At 36.9% G+C, this 15,775-nt stretch overlaps 1 protein-coding gene across 5 annotated transcripts in view; it reads right to left on the bottom strand.

Annotated features, from left to right (window-relative positions):
- Positions 1–5,032: 5,032 nt before the first annotated feature.
- The window catches only part of LOC116289230 (histamine H2 receptor), a 47,579-nt gene continuing 36,836 nt past the window's right edge, over positions 5,033–15,775 (bottom strand). For all 5 annotated transcript variants that reach the window (XM_089028549.1, XM_089028550.1, XM_089028552.1 and 2 more), the window contains 2 exons: positions 6,896–7,921; positions 5,033–6,258 (listed from right to left, as the gene is read on the bottom strand). In XM_089028549.1, the coding sequence (XP_088884675.1) occupies positions 6,116–6,258; positions 6,896–7,814 (1,062 nt within the window). In that variant the 5' untranslated portion in view covers positions 7,815–7,921 and the 3' untranslated portion in view covers positions 5,033–6,115. The remainder of the gene's footprint in view (positions 6,259–6,895; positions 7,922–15,775) is intronic.

Below are 15,775 nucleotides of genomic sequence, written 5' to 3'. Positions count from 1 at the left end.
CTCCATGCGTGTGCGTTGTGCTGATAAATGACTATAGGAGCACCTCTGCCTCCGTATTTGTGCGTTCCTGGGTAAATAAAGCCGTCGGTAATGTCTTTCACGTGTATGCGCCTTTCTAACGCAGTTTCTAACTTCTTGATGTTGTCAATAGTTGCTCTAGCCCTACGAGTAGCATCTTCCCATCTCTGGATGGCTTCTCTTCTTTTTAGGGTAAGTTTACCGCCCCGAGAGGAATCTTCGAAGAACTCTCTTACTAACTTCCCTACGCAGTTGCCGGGATGTCGCATTGGTTTAAGCTTCTTAACGTCTGGTTTCTTAATCTCGTACGCGCCGTAAATTACTACAGTAACCGGGTATGCGACCTCGTAGAACAGTATGTCTATTCCTTCAAGTGCTCCGGGCCTGGTGTCTTTATTCAGCACAAACAGGTTTTGCTTACCTGACGCCCGTATTGGATTGCGCCCCTTTTCTATCATCCACTCACCGTCTAAATACTTTATAAATGTTAACTCCAAACGGTATTCACCTTCAGGCATCAAATTGATTATCCTTTCTGCTCTTTCATATGTCATTGTCTCGTCCGTATCGCCCTCCATAAACGTTGTAAAGGCAAAGTCAGCATCCAGGCGATCCAACACCTGAGTTCTCAGTTTGCGCACAGTTTTATTTCTAATGCTCGTGATGGCGTCCATCTATATGTAAAGGATATCTTAACCTCCATTTACGGTACCCATCAGCAGTAAGGGAATCAGCGCGCGGGTAATACCCGACTCGGACGCTGTTACGTGAGCACGGGGAATATCCGTGTAATTCCGAGGGGTGACCGCGAGTCCCCCTTACTGCTGCTCTCTTTACTTTAAGCTCAGGCAAAAATTCTCTAAACAAAACAACATCAATTTCATTTCGGAGGGCCAACTGTTTTTGATATTTATAGATTCTTCACTTACCCAATTCACAATATGCTTTACGCAGTCAAAAAAATGCCAATTGTAAAGTGTTTAAAACTCAATAATTTATAAAGTATTCTTACGTAATATATATATGCCTTGGATCAAACAAATTACCAGATGTTTGACGACTTAATTAGAACTGAACCATTAGAAATTGTAGTTCTAACTATTTTTTCGTGCAGATGGAAGTTAAGTTACATTTGCAGATGCTATCTGAAGCAGTGGCATGATACTGAGCAGTTTAATTGTAGTTTGATGTACTGTTTTCTCGCTTGCCACGAAGTTTTTTCCCCCTTTTTTAATATCAACTTGTGAGTTGAGTGTTGTGTGTTGTAAATAAATGTAGTGCTAGTGTGCGTAGAGCCAAACTCTCTTTACAGATAGTGATGGTTTTAAAATATACGGCAGGCAAAACTTACAAAGAATAGACTACAGCGACATCGCGTTTTGCAAAACTAAGATATGACGATCGTATTGGTCGATATAACCAAAAGAAATGTAAAGGAATCCCATCATCAAATTCAAACAACATGGTGGCTATGACGCCACATGCTCAGGCGAGAAAATCCAAAAAAAAGCTGTATCTTATGTTCTAGTTTTGAAGATTCTTAAATTGAAACAATTCAAATCAAAACAAACATGGTGGACGATCAAAAAAGACTACTTTTTCTCCGTGCAAGAAGGCAAAATATCATGCAGTCTATGCTGTTGCTTGTTAGCAGAAGAAGACATATAGTCAGTTTCGCTGTAATGCTGTTGCTTCTTTCCTTATAAAATGGTGTTTACACTTCGGGGACCGTTGCGAGATCGTGTCGCCGCCTCTCAAGAAATACCGGGTGGTGCACATATCATCCGCCATCTTGGATCTCCCAAGACCGTATCGCGCATACTCATTACCAAATACCGCTGCTTTTTAGGTCCGGGATCACCTAATTTTAATGTATGCATTTGATTCGGCACATCAGGAGCTCGACGTTTAAATCAGTGTCGAACTTTTGCCGTGCGGCTCGACTGGCGCGGTCGAGCTCGGTGTCGAACCTGATCCAGTCGCGCCGAACTTAATTGTTAAATACGTCAAGCCTTTCATGTGCCAAATAGATACTATTAGGTTCGGCACATGAAAAGCGCGACGTATGGATCGGGCCTAAGGTTCTTGTCTTACCTTCAACTAACTCTTCAACTAACCCTTTCTTTTGTCTTTTGATTGTTTGTTTTTGTTTCCTTGCAGACCTTGTTCTCATTGGTTTCCTTTGTCTTATTTTACCATATAAACACTCCTTTCTACCACCTCTTTCTCTTTTACTCCGACGAAGGACTAGCGTCCGAAACGTCAGCAAGTTTTTTCATCTTTTCACGGTGTATAATTTACCTTTTTATCATTACTGTTTCACTAGGAGCACCGACGCAGCACTAGATTTTAGCTAGTTATCTCTTCTTTATATCGAAAGAGTAAATATATTGTGTAGTGAAAACCAAGGACCCAGGAGTAGGCGAATACTGCATGTTATCACTCTAGACAGACGAAAGTCTTATACCCTAATCCTTCTTGTGATTCTAGATTTATACCTTAAGTTAAGACGAATTTGACACAGGTTTTGGATTCGTGCAAACATGCACACCACACACATACTTCAACAAGCCTTTATAAAGACGCACACTGTATGATTTCTGAATGATTTATAATGTTGTGTGTGTGTGTGCGAGGAGGGAGGGGGGGGGGGGGTTAGTAGTGTTTGCTAGTACTAGCATTGCATCAGTATTGGTACTAAAGAGCAGTTTTCGTATAACTGTGAAAAGCTCACGGCACGAACACGTTCTTGAAACGGCAAGGTATACGCCAGACCAATCACATTGCTCGATTATTTTCTCACCATCCAATCAAACACCCGTAACGGAATATTCATGAGTGAAAACACAGTACGCAATGATTAACATTACTATTAATAAATGTTTGTATAACATTTATGCCTGTGAAACAGGAGTGTATCGCTAAAGTATCAAAGTCGAACGGGGAAAAAAAAAAAAAAAGGGATATAATTCCTTTATGTTTCATAAATTTCAATGACACTAAAAAAATAACGTTATGATATGTCATAATATTTCGCGCGGTATGTCATCGGTCTGTAAAAGGTTAGTTTTTAAAAAGAGCTGACCAAAACAACTGTGGCTACTAAAGACATCAGACACAACAATTAGTATTTAGTATATTGTCATTTCGTATGCAGCTTTGGTTTAGGGTAGTTGCATCGTAATGTATTATAAATGCGGAGGGACGTGCAAAAACCACTGAGGACGTAAAGAAACGCTGGCAGTGACCACCCTCAGTGCCTACGACTTCATACTAACCATCTCTCATGCTTGTAAATTGCATAAAAGCAATCTGTCATTCACTTCTCAATGTAAAGCGCCTTTGATTATATTCATATAGAAAAGGCGCTATATAAATTCATAAATCATTATCATTATCATTATTTGCACTAAATATAGAAGTGCTCTCTGACTATAATGAACTGATATTAGGCAAGGCATTACTTGAGCCAAGTAAGACACGCATTAAATATGCCAGTCTTACCTTTAAATCCAGCTATCTTTTAATCCAATGAAACCTCACAAAAAGACAGCTTGACTCTAGTAAAGGACTGAATAAGGCAGCTAGAGGATGTTCGCTTCGTACATATGTACACAGGATTCACTGAAGGGCAGTTTTACCGTCTGTCGCCTAATCAACCTTCTTCGCGGGTGGGGTACCATTATAGTTATAACACTTCCTTTCAAGCCGAACTTTGGCACGCATTATGTTCGGTTGTGGCACGAATTGACACTAGGCATTACATTACACACAGTATTCTCTTCATTTCCCCAGTGATATTTTCAAACTACATGAACTTTCTTCATATTTTTTTCATCGCGCGCAGACTAATGCGCTTTTCATTTAGTTTCGTTCCATTATCCTAATCCTTTTCTTCTCTAAAGGGATTTGAAACGTTCCTTTAATTCGTATCCTTTTAGGCAAATGTACCGCTACTTCTTTTTTGTAATTTACCTGATTTTACAGCTTATTGGTAGTCTCAAATACTTAATTGCCCCTATCTTCACCATGTTATCTGAAGCCCCCAAGCCTTGGGTTTGCCGGAAATCGAAGGCCGAAATTGAGTGAAAAGGCGGCGTGGTGGGTAATAGGATCATTTTCGCATGTTTCTGCATGTTCATCTGATATTAAGGCCAACCTTGAAATGGATATTAAAAGCATGACAAATCTAGAACCTCACCAAGAGATCACTGACGTCATAGGAGCAGGGTATGGTTGCTATTATAACAGATTAGATTACGTCACGCAGGTGCAGATGTAGGAGGGGGGTTGTTAGAATGGTTCGTACTCACCCCCTAAACCACGATTGAACCCGCTAAATGACATCTATAAACTCCCTAATAGGCAACTTGCATTATAGCGTCATTAAATACCACTACCACACTTTCTTTCGTTCAGTTAATTAGCAGCAACTTTCCTCATGAGTGAATACAAACTTGAACAAAACAAAATTTGCAAAGCATTATGGAAGTGGTAGTAAAATGACGCCATCATGCAAAGGGCCTTAATAGAGCATCTTGATTTTATCAAGCCCCCTAAAGGTCAAGAAGGAACCCCCTAATTAGAAGCTTTTCTCTTGTTTGCTAGAGTATTTTTTTAAGATGTTGGTGGCTTCGGCGGTTTGCCAGTTCGATCGATATCCCCACCGTCCATCCCCCCACCCCCCCCCCCCTCTCCGCCCCTGGTGAAAATCATCCTCTGTTACGAAGAATCACTTCAGATTTTCAAGCCTGTTTTTAACTGTGGGAGCCGGGAGGGTAGAGTATGGCTTGCAGATACCATACAAATATGGTGGTTGTGGTGGCGCTGGTGTGAGAGAGGGAGAGGTTTGCGTCTATTTAGTCCAGCTACTCTCAGTAGTCCCTATTGACTCCCTGTATATATATTTTCCATTTATTCATTTGCTTTATATTTTAATACTAAGATGCGAATAGCGCATTCTTAATATTCTTCTTTTAAAAATATTCAAATATATAATTCTAAGTTTTCTTTTATAATTAGACATTTTCTGCAATTAATGGAAAAGGAAGGTAAGCTCTAATTTGAGTGACTTTGAAAAAAAAGATAAATAAATTAGATTAAAGGAGGAATATCAATAGAAATAAAAATAACAACAATGTTTGAGGAGGACTACACCCCCTCCTACCCTGCATCCTGTAGTCTTAGGCCCCGTCCACACTATGCCGGATAAATTTGAATCCGCAACTCTCACACCGAAACCGATAAAAAAGTTTTCCGTCCACACATGAAAACGGATAAAATGTTTCGCGTCAACACTAGTCCGATCAGAGGCGGCAAAAACGCTTCAGTTGCACATTTGAGCATGCTAATGTGCATCGAAGCTGAAATTGAGCCTGCGGTGAATTTTTAGCCTTCCCGCCATGTTCCCATGACAATCATGACGTCATCGTATTCGAAAGATTTCGGGTACGAAATGTTCTCCGCGTCCACACTAATACGGCTAGCCGGCGTTTTCAAATTGTTCCACTCTGGAGACTGTATTCGAAAAAATTCGTTTTCGGTGAAGAATTGTTCCGGATTCGCCCGGACTAGTGTGGACGGTAGACTTAACCGAATAAATAAAAATTCAGATTCAAAATTATCCGGCATAGTGTGGACGGGGCCTTGAAAATTTTGATGTATTTAAATCAGATTTTTCAGGACGTCGAATATTTACGTACCAAAAGCTAATGCTCTCAATTTGATAAATGTCGTTCGATATGACAAATGTTTCACGATTGCATTGAAAAGGGAATGTTGTCCTATTTTGAGTTTGGCAAAGCTTTGGTAACACTTATGCACCTTCCTAAACGCACCGGGGAAACCCATTGACGACTTAGATTAAAATGAGGGAGGAAATCACGTGTCATTCCCAAGAATATCATTTCTTTGCTTAAAGGTCGTGTATCAGAGAAGACACAAATATTGGAAATAAATCAAACAAAGAATCCTATTTTCAAGGGAATGACGCGTGGTCTGGAATGGAAACAAAACATTATGCCTAAGCTAGAAAGATCTGAGAGGAAGTATGATAGTATTTATACTTTAAGTGTATCTAGATTCATCATGCATGACGCTATAAAGATGAACTTCGATGCTGTTCTTCCATTTCCCCTGAATTTCTCAGCTGATAAATGGCTTGATGTTGGCCTGTGTCTACTGATTGTCTTGATGCTGAATTTAGCCCTCCATTTGTGGTCAAGATATTGGGTGCATTTACTGTTGAACACAATCAAATAAGAATATTGATAGTCTATATTAAATACGCCTGTTATCAAACAGCACAGCGGCGCCATACAGTTGAGGTAACCAATGAACAACGAGGAATAGAATGGAATATAATAGAATGGAATGGAATGGAATGGAATAGAGTAGAGTAAAATAGAAAAGGATATATAGAATAGAATGAAATGGAATAGAGTGGAATAGAGTGGAATAGAAAAGAATGGAATGGAATGGAATGGAATAGAATTGATTAGAAAGGAATAGAATTGAATAGAACGGAATAGATTGGAACAGAATGAAATGGAATAGAATGGAATAGAATGCCGGGAATAGAATAGAACAGAATGGAATGGAATAGAATGGAATGGAATGGAATGGAATGGAATAGAATGGAATAGATTGGAATGGAATGGAATGGAATGGAATAGAATAGAATAGAACGGAATAGAACAGAATAGAATAGAATGAAATACTAATGGAATATAATAGCATGGAATAGAATGGATAAACTTTCACAGCTGACAGCCATTTATTAATGCCATCAAAGTGCATCAGTTCTCCTTGATGTCCACTTAACTAAATATTTATTGACTAACTCTTTAAAACAATGTTAACTCAAGCATCTCCTTACCTGGCAAGTATGGTGCCAGCAGCTTCTTGAAGGCTCTCCGAAACTCTTTGTTCATGACGCCATAGATAAGAGGATTCAAGCAGCTGTTGCCATAGTGAGCCCATTTTGCTATGGCAACAATGACAGGCGAAGGTGGGCACCCACAGATATAGTATGACAAATTGAGGCCAAAGAATGGCGACCAACAAATCAAAAAGGCACCTATCACGACTGCCAAAGTCTTCGTGGCTTTGAGTTCTTTTTTAAAAAAACGGCCATGTTTTCCACCCAGAGATAATTCTATTTGATGAGCGTGATATCTTGCCAGTTGAAAGATACGAAAATATGCAATCGATATAACGATGACAGGGATAATGAAGTTTAATAAAGTTACCACAAGGCTGTATCCTCTCCAGGCCCACAGTGTCGGTGCAACCGAAGCTATGACTATCGAGTACAGCCATATACCTAATATTATAAACACTGCTCGAACATTCGTCATGATGGAGCGATACTTTAAGGAACTTGCAATACATAGATAACGATCGATACTGACGAATGTCAAATGCCAGATAGATGCTATGCCAGACATTATATCGGTACTTGTCCAAAGCATTTGTAAAACTGTATCAAAGACCCATAGTGGTCCTGTTATGAGGTACGCCACCCATATTGGCATCGCAATGACTGCAACCAAGATATCAGTTACTGCTAACGATGCAACGAAATAATTCGTCACTTGTCGCATGCGACGAAATGTCTTAAAAGCCATGATGACCAAAACGTTGCCGAATATCGTGAGAATTATTAGAATTACAACAAAGAGTGAACTGAGCACCACTGTTGATGTCGAGAATTTAGGTATATCAGGCTCGCTCGTGGAGTTAACAATACCCTGCGATCCATTTGTAAGGTTATTTGTTGACTTCAAATCGATCATTTTCGCCTTGTTCTTGAAATAATAATTTGAAACTTTGCTAAATATACGTAGTAAATATTTTATGTTCTTTCCTATAGGCCGCGTTTAAAAGCCGCCTTCTCTTCACTCTGCAACAAAAAAAAAGTATATGTATCACGTAAGATAAATGTGGTTGTGAAAATATATTCCACTCCTTTGATTTACGGAAGTCCTTTAAAGACGTAAGAAACAATGAAAATAAAAGAATATATAATGAAACACTTGAAACTAAACTGTAAATCCAGAAAAATGAAAAGATGAACGCTCAACTACTGCATCCGGAATATGACAGCTGGTATGAAAATAATCTAGTACAAAAAAAGGAACAGTATCCAGTACAAACGATAGGAGTATCCGATGGATGTCTTCAGTGTAAATATCCTCGGCGCATCTAGGCACAGTTTTATTTTTGTCGCGCGCATAAGCCAAAATTAAAAAAAAAAAAAAAAAAAAAAAAACTTGTAAAATCAGTTTTGGCAGTGATTGCGTTTGATGAAGTTCTTTTTCTGAAATCATTTAAGTCTGCGACAAGGATAGGAAAAACTTAAAAATAAATATTTTCGTTAATTTACGAGTAACATAAAACTAAACTCGTTTCTGTTTGAATAACAGAAAGGCTTACTCCATTGTTCTTGTCATATCCTATAAATCCTTTTAAAATATATATCCTTAATGCGATGTTTGCTCCAGGCGCGCCCCTTAAATGCAGTAATATTGATATCGATACTTTCGTCTATCTCCAAATGATGGAGATTTAATTAATCAGGTTAATGAGAAAAATATGATACGTGAGCGTCGAAAGCTAAGTTAATAAATGTATTAACCAGGAAAGGCTAGCTTCGCATCAATGATTGGCCGTAGGGAATGGCTATTTCAGTGGCACCGACTACCACCGCACTCATAATAAAAACGCTTATTCACTACAAAAGGTTCATCAACGGAATGTTCAATTTACACAGTAGTGTTAAAAGCCAATAAAAATGAAAGGCTTTTCAGTGAATTAGAGAAAAAACTATCATCGATAATTTTAGAGTATCATTAAGAATGTGTGGCGATTTTGCCCATTGGAAAAAATTGCCCATACATTTGGAATATATGCTCTTTTCGGTCTTTTTCCTCTCTTTCCAAAGCAAAAGGTTGTTCTTAAAAGTAAAGTTATATAGCACAAGTAAACTGCGTGACACAACATCCTAAATGACCCTGTAAATCTTCTGTTCTTCGCGAACTACTGTAGTTAGCGTGTTTCCGAGGCTACGAAACCTAAGAAACCATAAGAGGCGAATGTATAGGCCAACAGATAGTATGAGCTTATAAAATCAGCAAAAATACGGTTCTAAATTTTAACAAATTCCTATGAATTATATACCAAAATGTTCAGGAAAGCCCGGAGTTTTCAAATCCACTTCTGTTTTTTTCACAGGTTCTGCTTTATTTCAATGAGAGACGATTTTCTAGCTTGACCCCGGTTATGTCATGCATTTTCTCTTGTAAAATACATCCAATAGCGTACATTCAACTCAAAAAGTACGGTGGTTTTTTTCAATAGAATTCAATCTAAACCATATAATGCAGTCCGTGAATAGTTGAATTAACTGAATCCACTTCTGTTTTTTGCCTAGATAGTCATTATTTTGAGAAAAGATCCAAAAACCGTGTTTTTGAGACATAATTCGTATGGGCTCACATGAGGGGGCGTGAGCTTGAAATCGTAGCTGACCAAATGTTAACAGATTTTTTCTGATGAAACTTCAATGTTTTTTCTTCAAAAAAAACCTTGCTTTATGAAACAGTGCGATACAATTGGAGATAAATTTCGGAAGAAAAAGATTTGGAATGGATTACACATTGCCTCCTGAAGATTAACAATTACGGATACACGAGACCACGTGATTGATAATTACATAATAATTTAATTACGAAACTTTTAATTCCTAGCTTCCGTTTTCGTTTCTTTCCTTTCCTTAGACATTTTCTTCTCCTTTTTTTCTAAACCCCTACTTTTGATTCTTTCTTCTGAGAATTTCTTTCGTCTAATTACTCGCTATAGGTACATATTACTTCCTAGTGAATCTATAATCAATACTAGCAAATACAATACAACCGCCTGTAATTTTAAAATGTCGTCTTTGATATCAAAGCGTTAGCTATGAGAATATGCGGTAGATATATACTAGTTTATATGCCATTAAGGCTATAACACCAAAACATGAGCAAATAAAATATAAAAGATATAAAAAGAAAACAACAAAAACCGTTCAACTCCCGAAGTTCCTAGTGCTAATTGATGTTGTTACTTTGCTACTTTAAGTTGATTTATGGCGTTACAGCAAGGATAATTAAAATTAATAAATTTATAATATAGATATCTTCTTATTTGAATATATACTTAGTAGTTTTAATTTATTTAGTATATAGCTTCATATTTAACTTTAGTATGATGAATGTAGAGTTACCTTGTAGATATGTCATCATCAAATCATTATTAATTATTATTATTATTATTATCAATTAATTAATCCTTTATGATATGTGCGCAGAATTTATACATACGTGTATCTGTACCTTTTTCAGATGTTCACGTCTTGCTTGAACGTGATGGCGAAGGACAAATGGAATACGCACCACTCAACCTAATAGTGCCGGTGACGATCTCTTTAAAGGCCTTCTAAGGTACTAAGTGGTACAAAAAGTTGTTTGTTCTTTACTTTAAATTTAATTGATCTGGGGAAAAGCGTAATACTTAAAAAAAATTTAATTTCTTTCAATTAATGGATTTCGTTAATGTCGATTTAATAATAAAGACAAATGAGCTGTCTAAAGGGAAAGTGTTGCCTAACGCAACAGCAGAGAAGTGCTACACTTCATCAGTTATCTATTACGAAGTCAAACTAAAGAAAATTAGGATCGGCTTTTTGAAGTTGATCTTTACTTGGTGATATGTACTCGGCGTTTTTTTTTTTTTTTTTTTTTTTTTTTTGCCTCTTTCCTTTCTCTCCAACCCTAATTATGCTGGTAACATCACGTGTTAAGATGTTAAGATGTCTTCATATATATTGATATATGTATGCGTAGTTAAGCATTGCTTGTACTGACGAGCAGATGAACGCTCATTGATGACATGTTATTGGCTATATATATTTACGTTTATTGGCTGGTCATGATCAGATTTTTTCTTTTTCTTTTTTTGCTTTCAAAAGGATTGAGAAATGGAATAAAAATGATTTGCAAATTAAGGGGAAATTAACGCTACGAATTAGCAATAATAGCCGGCAATTACGAAAAAAAAATCGAATTGGTGCTACTGTTTCTTTAAATTAAACGTTGAACTATGAGAAAAATGTATACTTTAATTTTAAATTGAAAAAAGCTTGACCTACGAAAGCTGAATATAAAATAAATTTCCGCTTGTTGAATTCATCTACTTGAAAGAAACTTTATAATCTCAGTAAACAATCAACATTTTGATCCATTTAGACAATATGGCCGCCGCGACATCCAGTTGCAGTCTCGTCACTATGATTAAGAAAGTGTAGTATCTTTATAACAACTGAATTTCTTGAATTAACAGTTATGACTATTTTATTATTCTCTAAATCCAACGCAACCGAAACGTTCAGGATAAATTGTTTTTTCAGTCAGTGTTCACTCTGAAATATTTTCTTTTCTAAAACCAATGTTCAGTTTCTATTATTTTTTAAGCATAGGTGAAACGGTTTGACAAGAAAAGTCTCATTAACAAGGAAAATGATATTTTTAAAAACTGGTTTTTCAGAGTCAGTTTTGAAATACAAAAAACCTTAATTCTTTTAAAAATAGAAAACATTCGAGTACCATTAATGAAGGATATGACAACCTTTTAAACAGATTGTCATCATCATAAATTGATTTGCCCTGGCATACTTAGGAGATTGCACGCTTTTCTGGGAGCACTATGAATATCGATGAGACAATTTATTTTAAAGTAAATATTGCGAAATGGCACTTACATTATGCCAGCAGCCTTCCTGGAAATGTTGGGTAGTTTCCTGGTATTGTCATTTTCCACGGTTATGCAATCATTTACAAATAGTTTGTATTTATGAGTTTAAATTTTTTATGTTGTTAGAAAACTTTAATCAATAATTAATAATAACAATAATCTCTAATCAATAATTAATAATTTTTAAATATTTATACATTTTTTCAAGATTGTAAAAAACGAATAGAATTTGTCCATTATTCAAATATGAATATGTTAATATATAATACTTACAAAGAAGAAGGAATTATAAGATGAAAAACTGACTAATAAGGAAAATTGAAATATATATTAAATATATAACTATGTATCTTTATCTAAAAATCTACGTTAATAAGCTAAAAATCTAAATTTATAAAATGGCGCTTTCAGCAACCTGAATGTCTAAGTCTATGTTGTTTATATCATTATAAGTTCTTTTTATAGTCCTTGAGCCTCGTAGACATACAAGTGCAGATCTTAACAGAGAGAAACAAGTCTTGGCCCTAATCCATGCCATTGTTTTGTGGTACTCTTCACCTTTCTTTCGGGCTATCAGTTCAGCAAGCCTGCTGTGATATGTTTTGCATTCTTTACTCATACCTCCTGTTGTACAAAAGACAAGGGGAGTAAATGTTCCATGTTCGATTTCGTTTACTCTTTCGGTGTATTTCCGCTTCTTGTCATTTTCATGTAGCTTGTAGATTTTGGGTAGATCTAGATCTTTGTACGTATCTGCATTTGGGTGACAAACCCTTACGTCAAAAAAGGCAGAACGTTGCTTCTCCCAGAAACCTCGTGCATGGATGTCAAGTCTTGCGTCTGCAGCTTTGTTTGCTCCTTTGCTTAGTTTCTCATCTGAGATTGATTGTAACAAGGGCTCAATCTCTACGTTTGTGAGTTTAAATCTCTCTATTTATGAGTTTAAGAGTGACTGTCCGTAACCATCGAGCAAAACGTGGCAAACTTCGAAAAATCGATTTCGCTCATACTTTCAAGTTAGTTAGGGTAATGTATCCTAAGAATCGCTGTATAGTTGGTTTGATCAAATAACGCTTTATTATGGAGAAAAATGGAATTTTTTAAACACTCCCGAAAACGCCGTTCGCGACAGTAAATTTTGACTTAAATTTCGCGGCTGCTGGAGAAAAAATAAGCAATACTGGGGATTAAAACAACCCATATTCTTGAAGAACAATCTATTGAGTACGATATGCGTGACTTTGGGATCAATTGTACAATTTTAAGATAACAAAATAATTTTATTCGCTAGACGTGTGTTTAGAGTATCAAAAAATAGGTCTTACAAAAATATTCATTCTGAATGTGCTTAACCTCTCAGTCGCGTGAAACTTCGCTGGTTGATTATTCAGATGTTGGTCTTTCTAGTGATGTAAAGAAATCTTTGGGCAAATGATTGTGTGTCACGCAGTATGTCTTCAAACTTTGGTCAAATTACTCATTTCTGACCTCTGGCCGCTTTCTATAACAGACAAGATACTAGTGTTTATAAGTAAAATATAAACTCAAAAACAAGCCTAAAACACTTTTATAGCCTTAGATAATGTAGCTGTTTAAGAATTCTTACCTGGCAAACTCTGAAACCTGGATTTTTATGAATGTTTTTAGACACAACATCGATCTGGTTTCTTTCATTACCGACTCGAACTTGTCAACGGCCGAGTGCCACAGGGAGCCCAACCTTTCTTGTTGTGGTGCAAAACACAGGAAACCCAGATTGATAAAAAAATCGTTTTAATTTGTTTTAATGATGATGCAAACACACACAATAAAAAATTTCACAACTATTCCAGTAAAACTTACTGAATTACATGATAATCTATAATATGAATGACTAATAAAGTGGGGAAAAACCTGCATTAGAACCTTACTAATCAGTGGTAACAGTTCTAAATTGATTCTAAAGAAGTTGAACTGTATACACTACATGTAATTTTTCTGCTCGGCATGTCATCATAAATGATCACCGGCCTCTAAGGTTCATAATTAGTACCGAACAAATGTATGTGACAGAGGCACCCACGATTTTATTGGAGTAGATACAGAACATGAAAATCTTTGGAAAGTTTTTACGCATCCTTCTTCGGAACAGGTGAACAGCGTGTCATCATCGGTATCGCTGTTTTCCTTGCGGGAATCTGTAGTGGTCTTTGGTTTATATGTCCTACGTTGTCTAGGTATGACATCGCAGAAATCTGGAACCTGGTCATCAGAATACTCCATCTTCCTAAGGGTGGGTAAGGCTAGAGCTGACGATGTCTTCGTTGTTTCAAATTTCGTGTTGGGTATCTTTTTTCCTTTTCCAACGCCGTATGCTCTCCAAACCACAATGTTACGCTTTTTGAAGATAACATCATTGTCAAGGCTTACGCCTTCCCATTTCTCTGTGGGATATGTCCCGGGAATCTATAAACCACACAGTGCTACACTTAGACCACGTACGCCACCATGTGATTCCATAGCGGTTTTCATCTGTACTGCGCTCGTGATGTCATTTCCAGAGTTTAGATAAGTGTGCATGTGATTCTTCAGTACAGCAGCTTTGCGATCGCAAGGACTTTTGCCTCCTTGAGGACCTGAAAAATCCATGCGACGTTCACTTTGTGCTTCCTGGCGAGGTTTTGAACTCCAAGTATGGTTACGGAGCTGTGATAACAGGTAGCGTTATCTTGTCTAAAGCTGACGGATTTCAGGTCTGGCATTGCACGTCTCAACTGGAGAATGACGTCAACTATAACTGCTATCACAAACAAGCTATCCTGGTTGCTTTTGTGAACACGTGCACGAGGGTTAGGTTTTGACATTCGTCTTTTGACGAATCAGTCGTGGGTGCCTCTGTCACATACATTTGTTCGGTACTAATTATGAACCTTAGAGGCCGGTGATCATTTATGATGACATGCCGAGCAGAAAAATTGCATGTAGTGTATACGGTTCAACTTCTTTAAAATCAATTTAGAACTGTTACCACTGATTAGTAAGGTTCTAATGCAGGTTTTTCCCCACTTTATTAGTCATTCATATTATAGATTATCATGTAATTCAGTAAGTTTTACTGGAATAGTTGTGAAATTTTTTATTGTGTGTGTTTGCATCATCATTAAAACAAATTAAAACGATTTTTTTATCAATCTGGGTTTCCTGTGTTTTGCACCACAACAAGAAAGGTTGGGCTCCCTGTGGCACTCGGCCGTTGACAAGTTCGAGTCGGTAATGAAAGAAACCAGATCGATGTTGTGTCTAAAAACATTCATAAAAATCCAGGTTTCAGAGTTTGCCAGGTAAGAATTCTTAAACAGCTACATTATCTAAGGCTATAAAAGTGTTTTAGGCTTGTTTTTGAGTTTATATTTTACTTATAAACACTAGTATCTTGTCTGTTATAGAAAGCGGCCAGAGGTCAGAAATGAGTAATTTGACCAAAGTTTGAAGACATACTGCGTGACACACAATCATTTGCCCAAAGATTTCTTTACATCACTAGAAAGACCAACATCTGAATAATCAACCAGCGAAGTTTCACGCGACTGAGAGGTTAAGCATATTCAGAATGAATATTTTTGTAAGACCTATTTTTTGATACTCTAAACACACGTCTAGCGAATAAAATTATTTTGTTATCTTAAAATTGTACAATTGATCCCAAAGTCACGCATATCGTACTCAATAGATTGTTCTTCAAGAATATGGGTTGTTTTAATTCCCAGTATTGCTTATTTTTTCTCCAGCAGCCGCGAAATTTAAGTCAAAATTTACTGTCGCGAACGGCGTTTTCGGGAGTGTTTAAAAAATTCCATTTTTCTCCATAATAAAGCGTTATTTGATCAAACCAACTATACAGCGATTCTTAGGATACGTTACCCTAACTAACTTGAAAGTATGAGCGAAATCGATTTTTCGAAGTTTGCCACGGATTTTGAATTTT

This window comes from Actinia tenebrosa, unplaced genomic scaffold, assembly GCF_029948245.1.
Source record: "Actinia tenebrosa isolate PJP-AT-01 unplaced genomic scaffold, QUT_ActTen_1.0 PGA_scaffold12__29_contigs__length_12842862, whole genome shotgun sequence".
NCBI classification, from domain to species: Eukaryota; Metazoa; Cnidaria; class Anthozoa; order Actiniaria; family Actiniidae; genus Actinia; species Actinia tenebrosa.
Note: the sequence above shows the minus strand (reverse complement) of the source record. Positions and strands in the feature narration are given on the sequence as shown.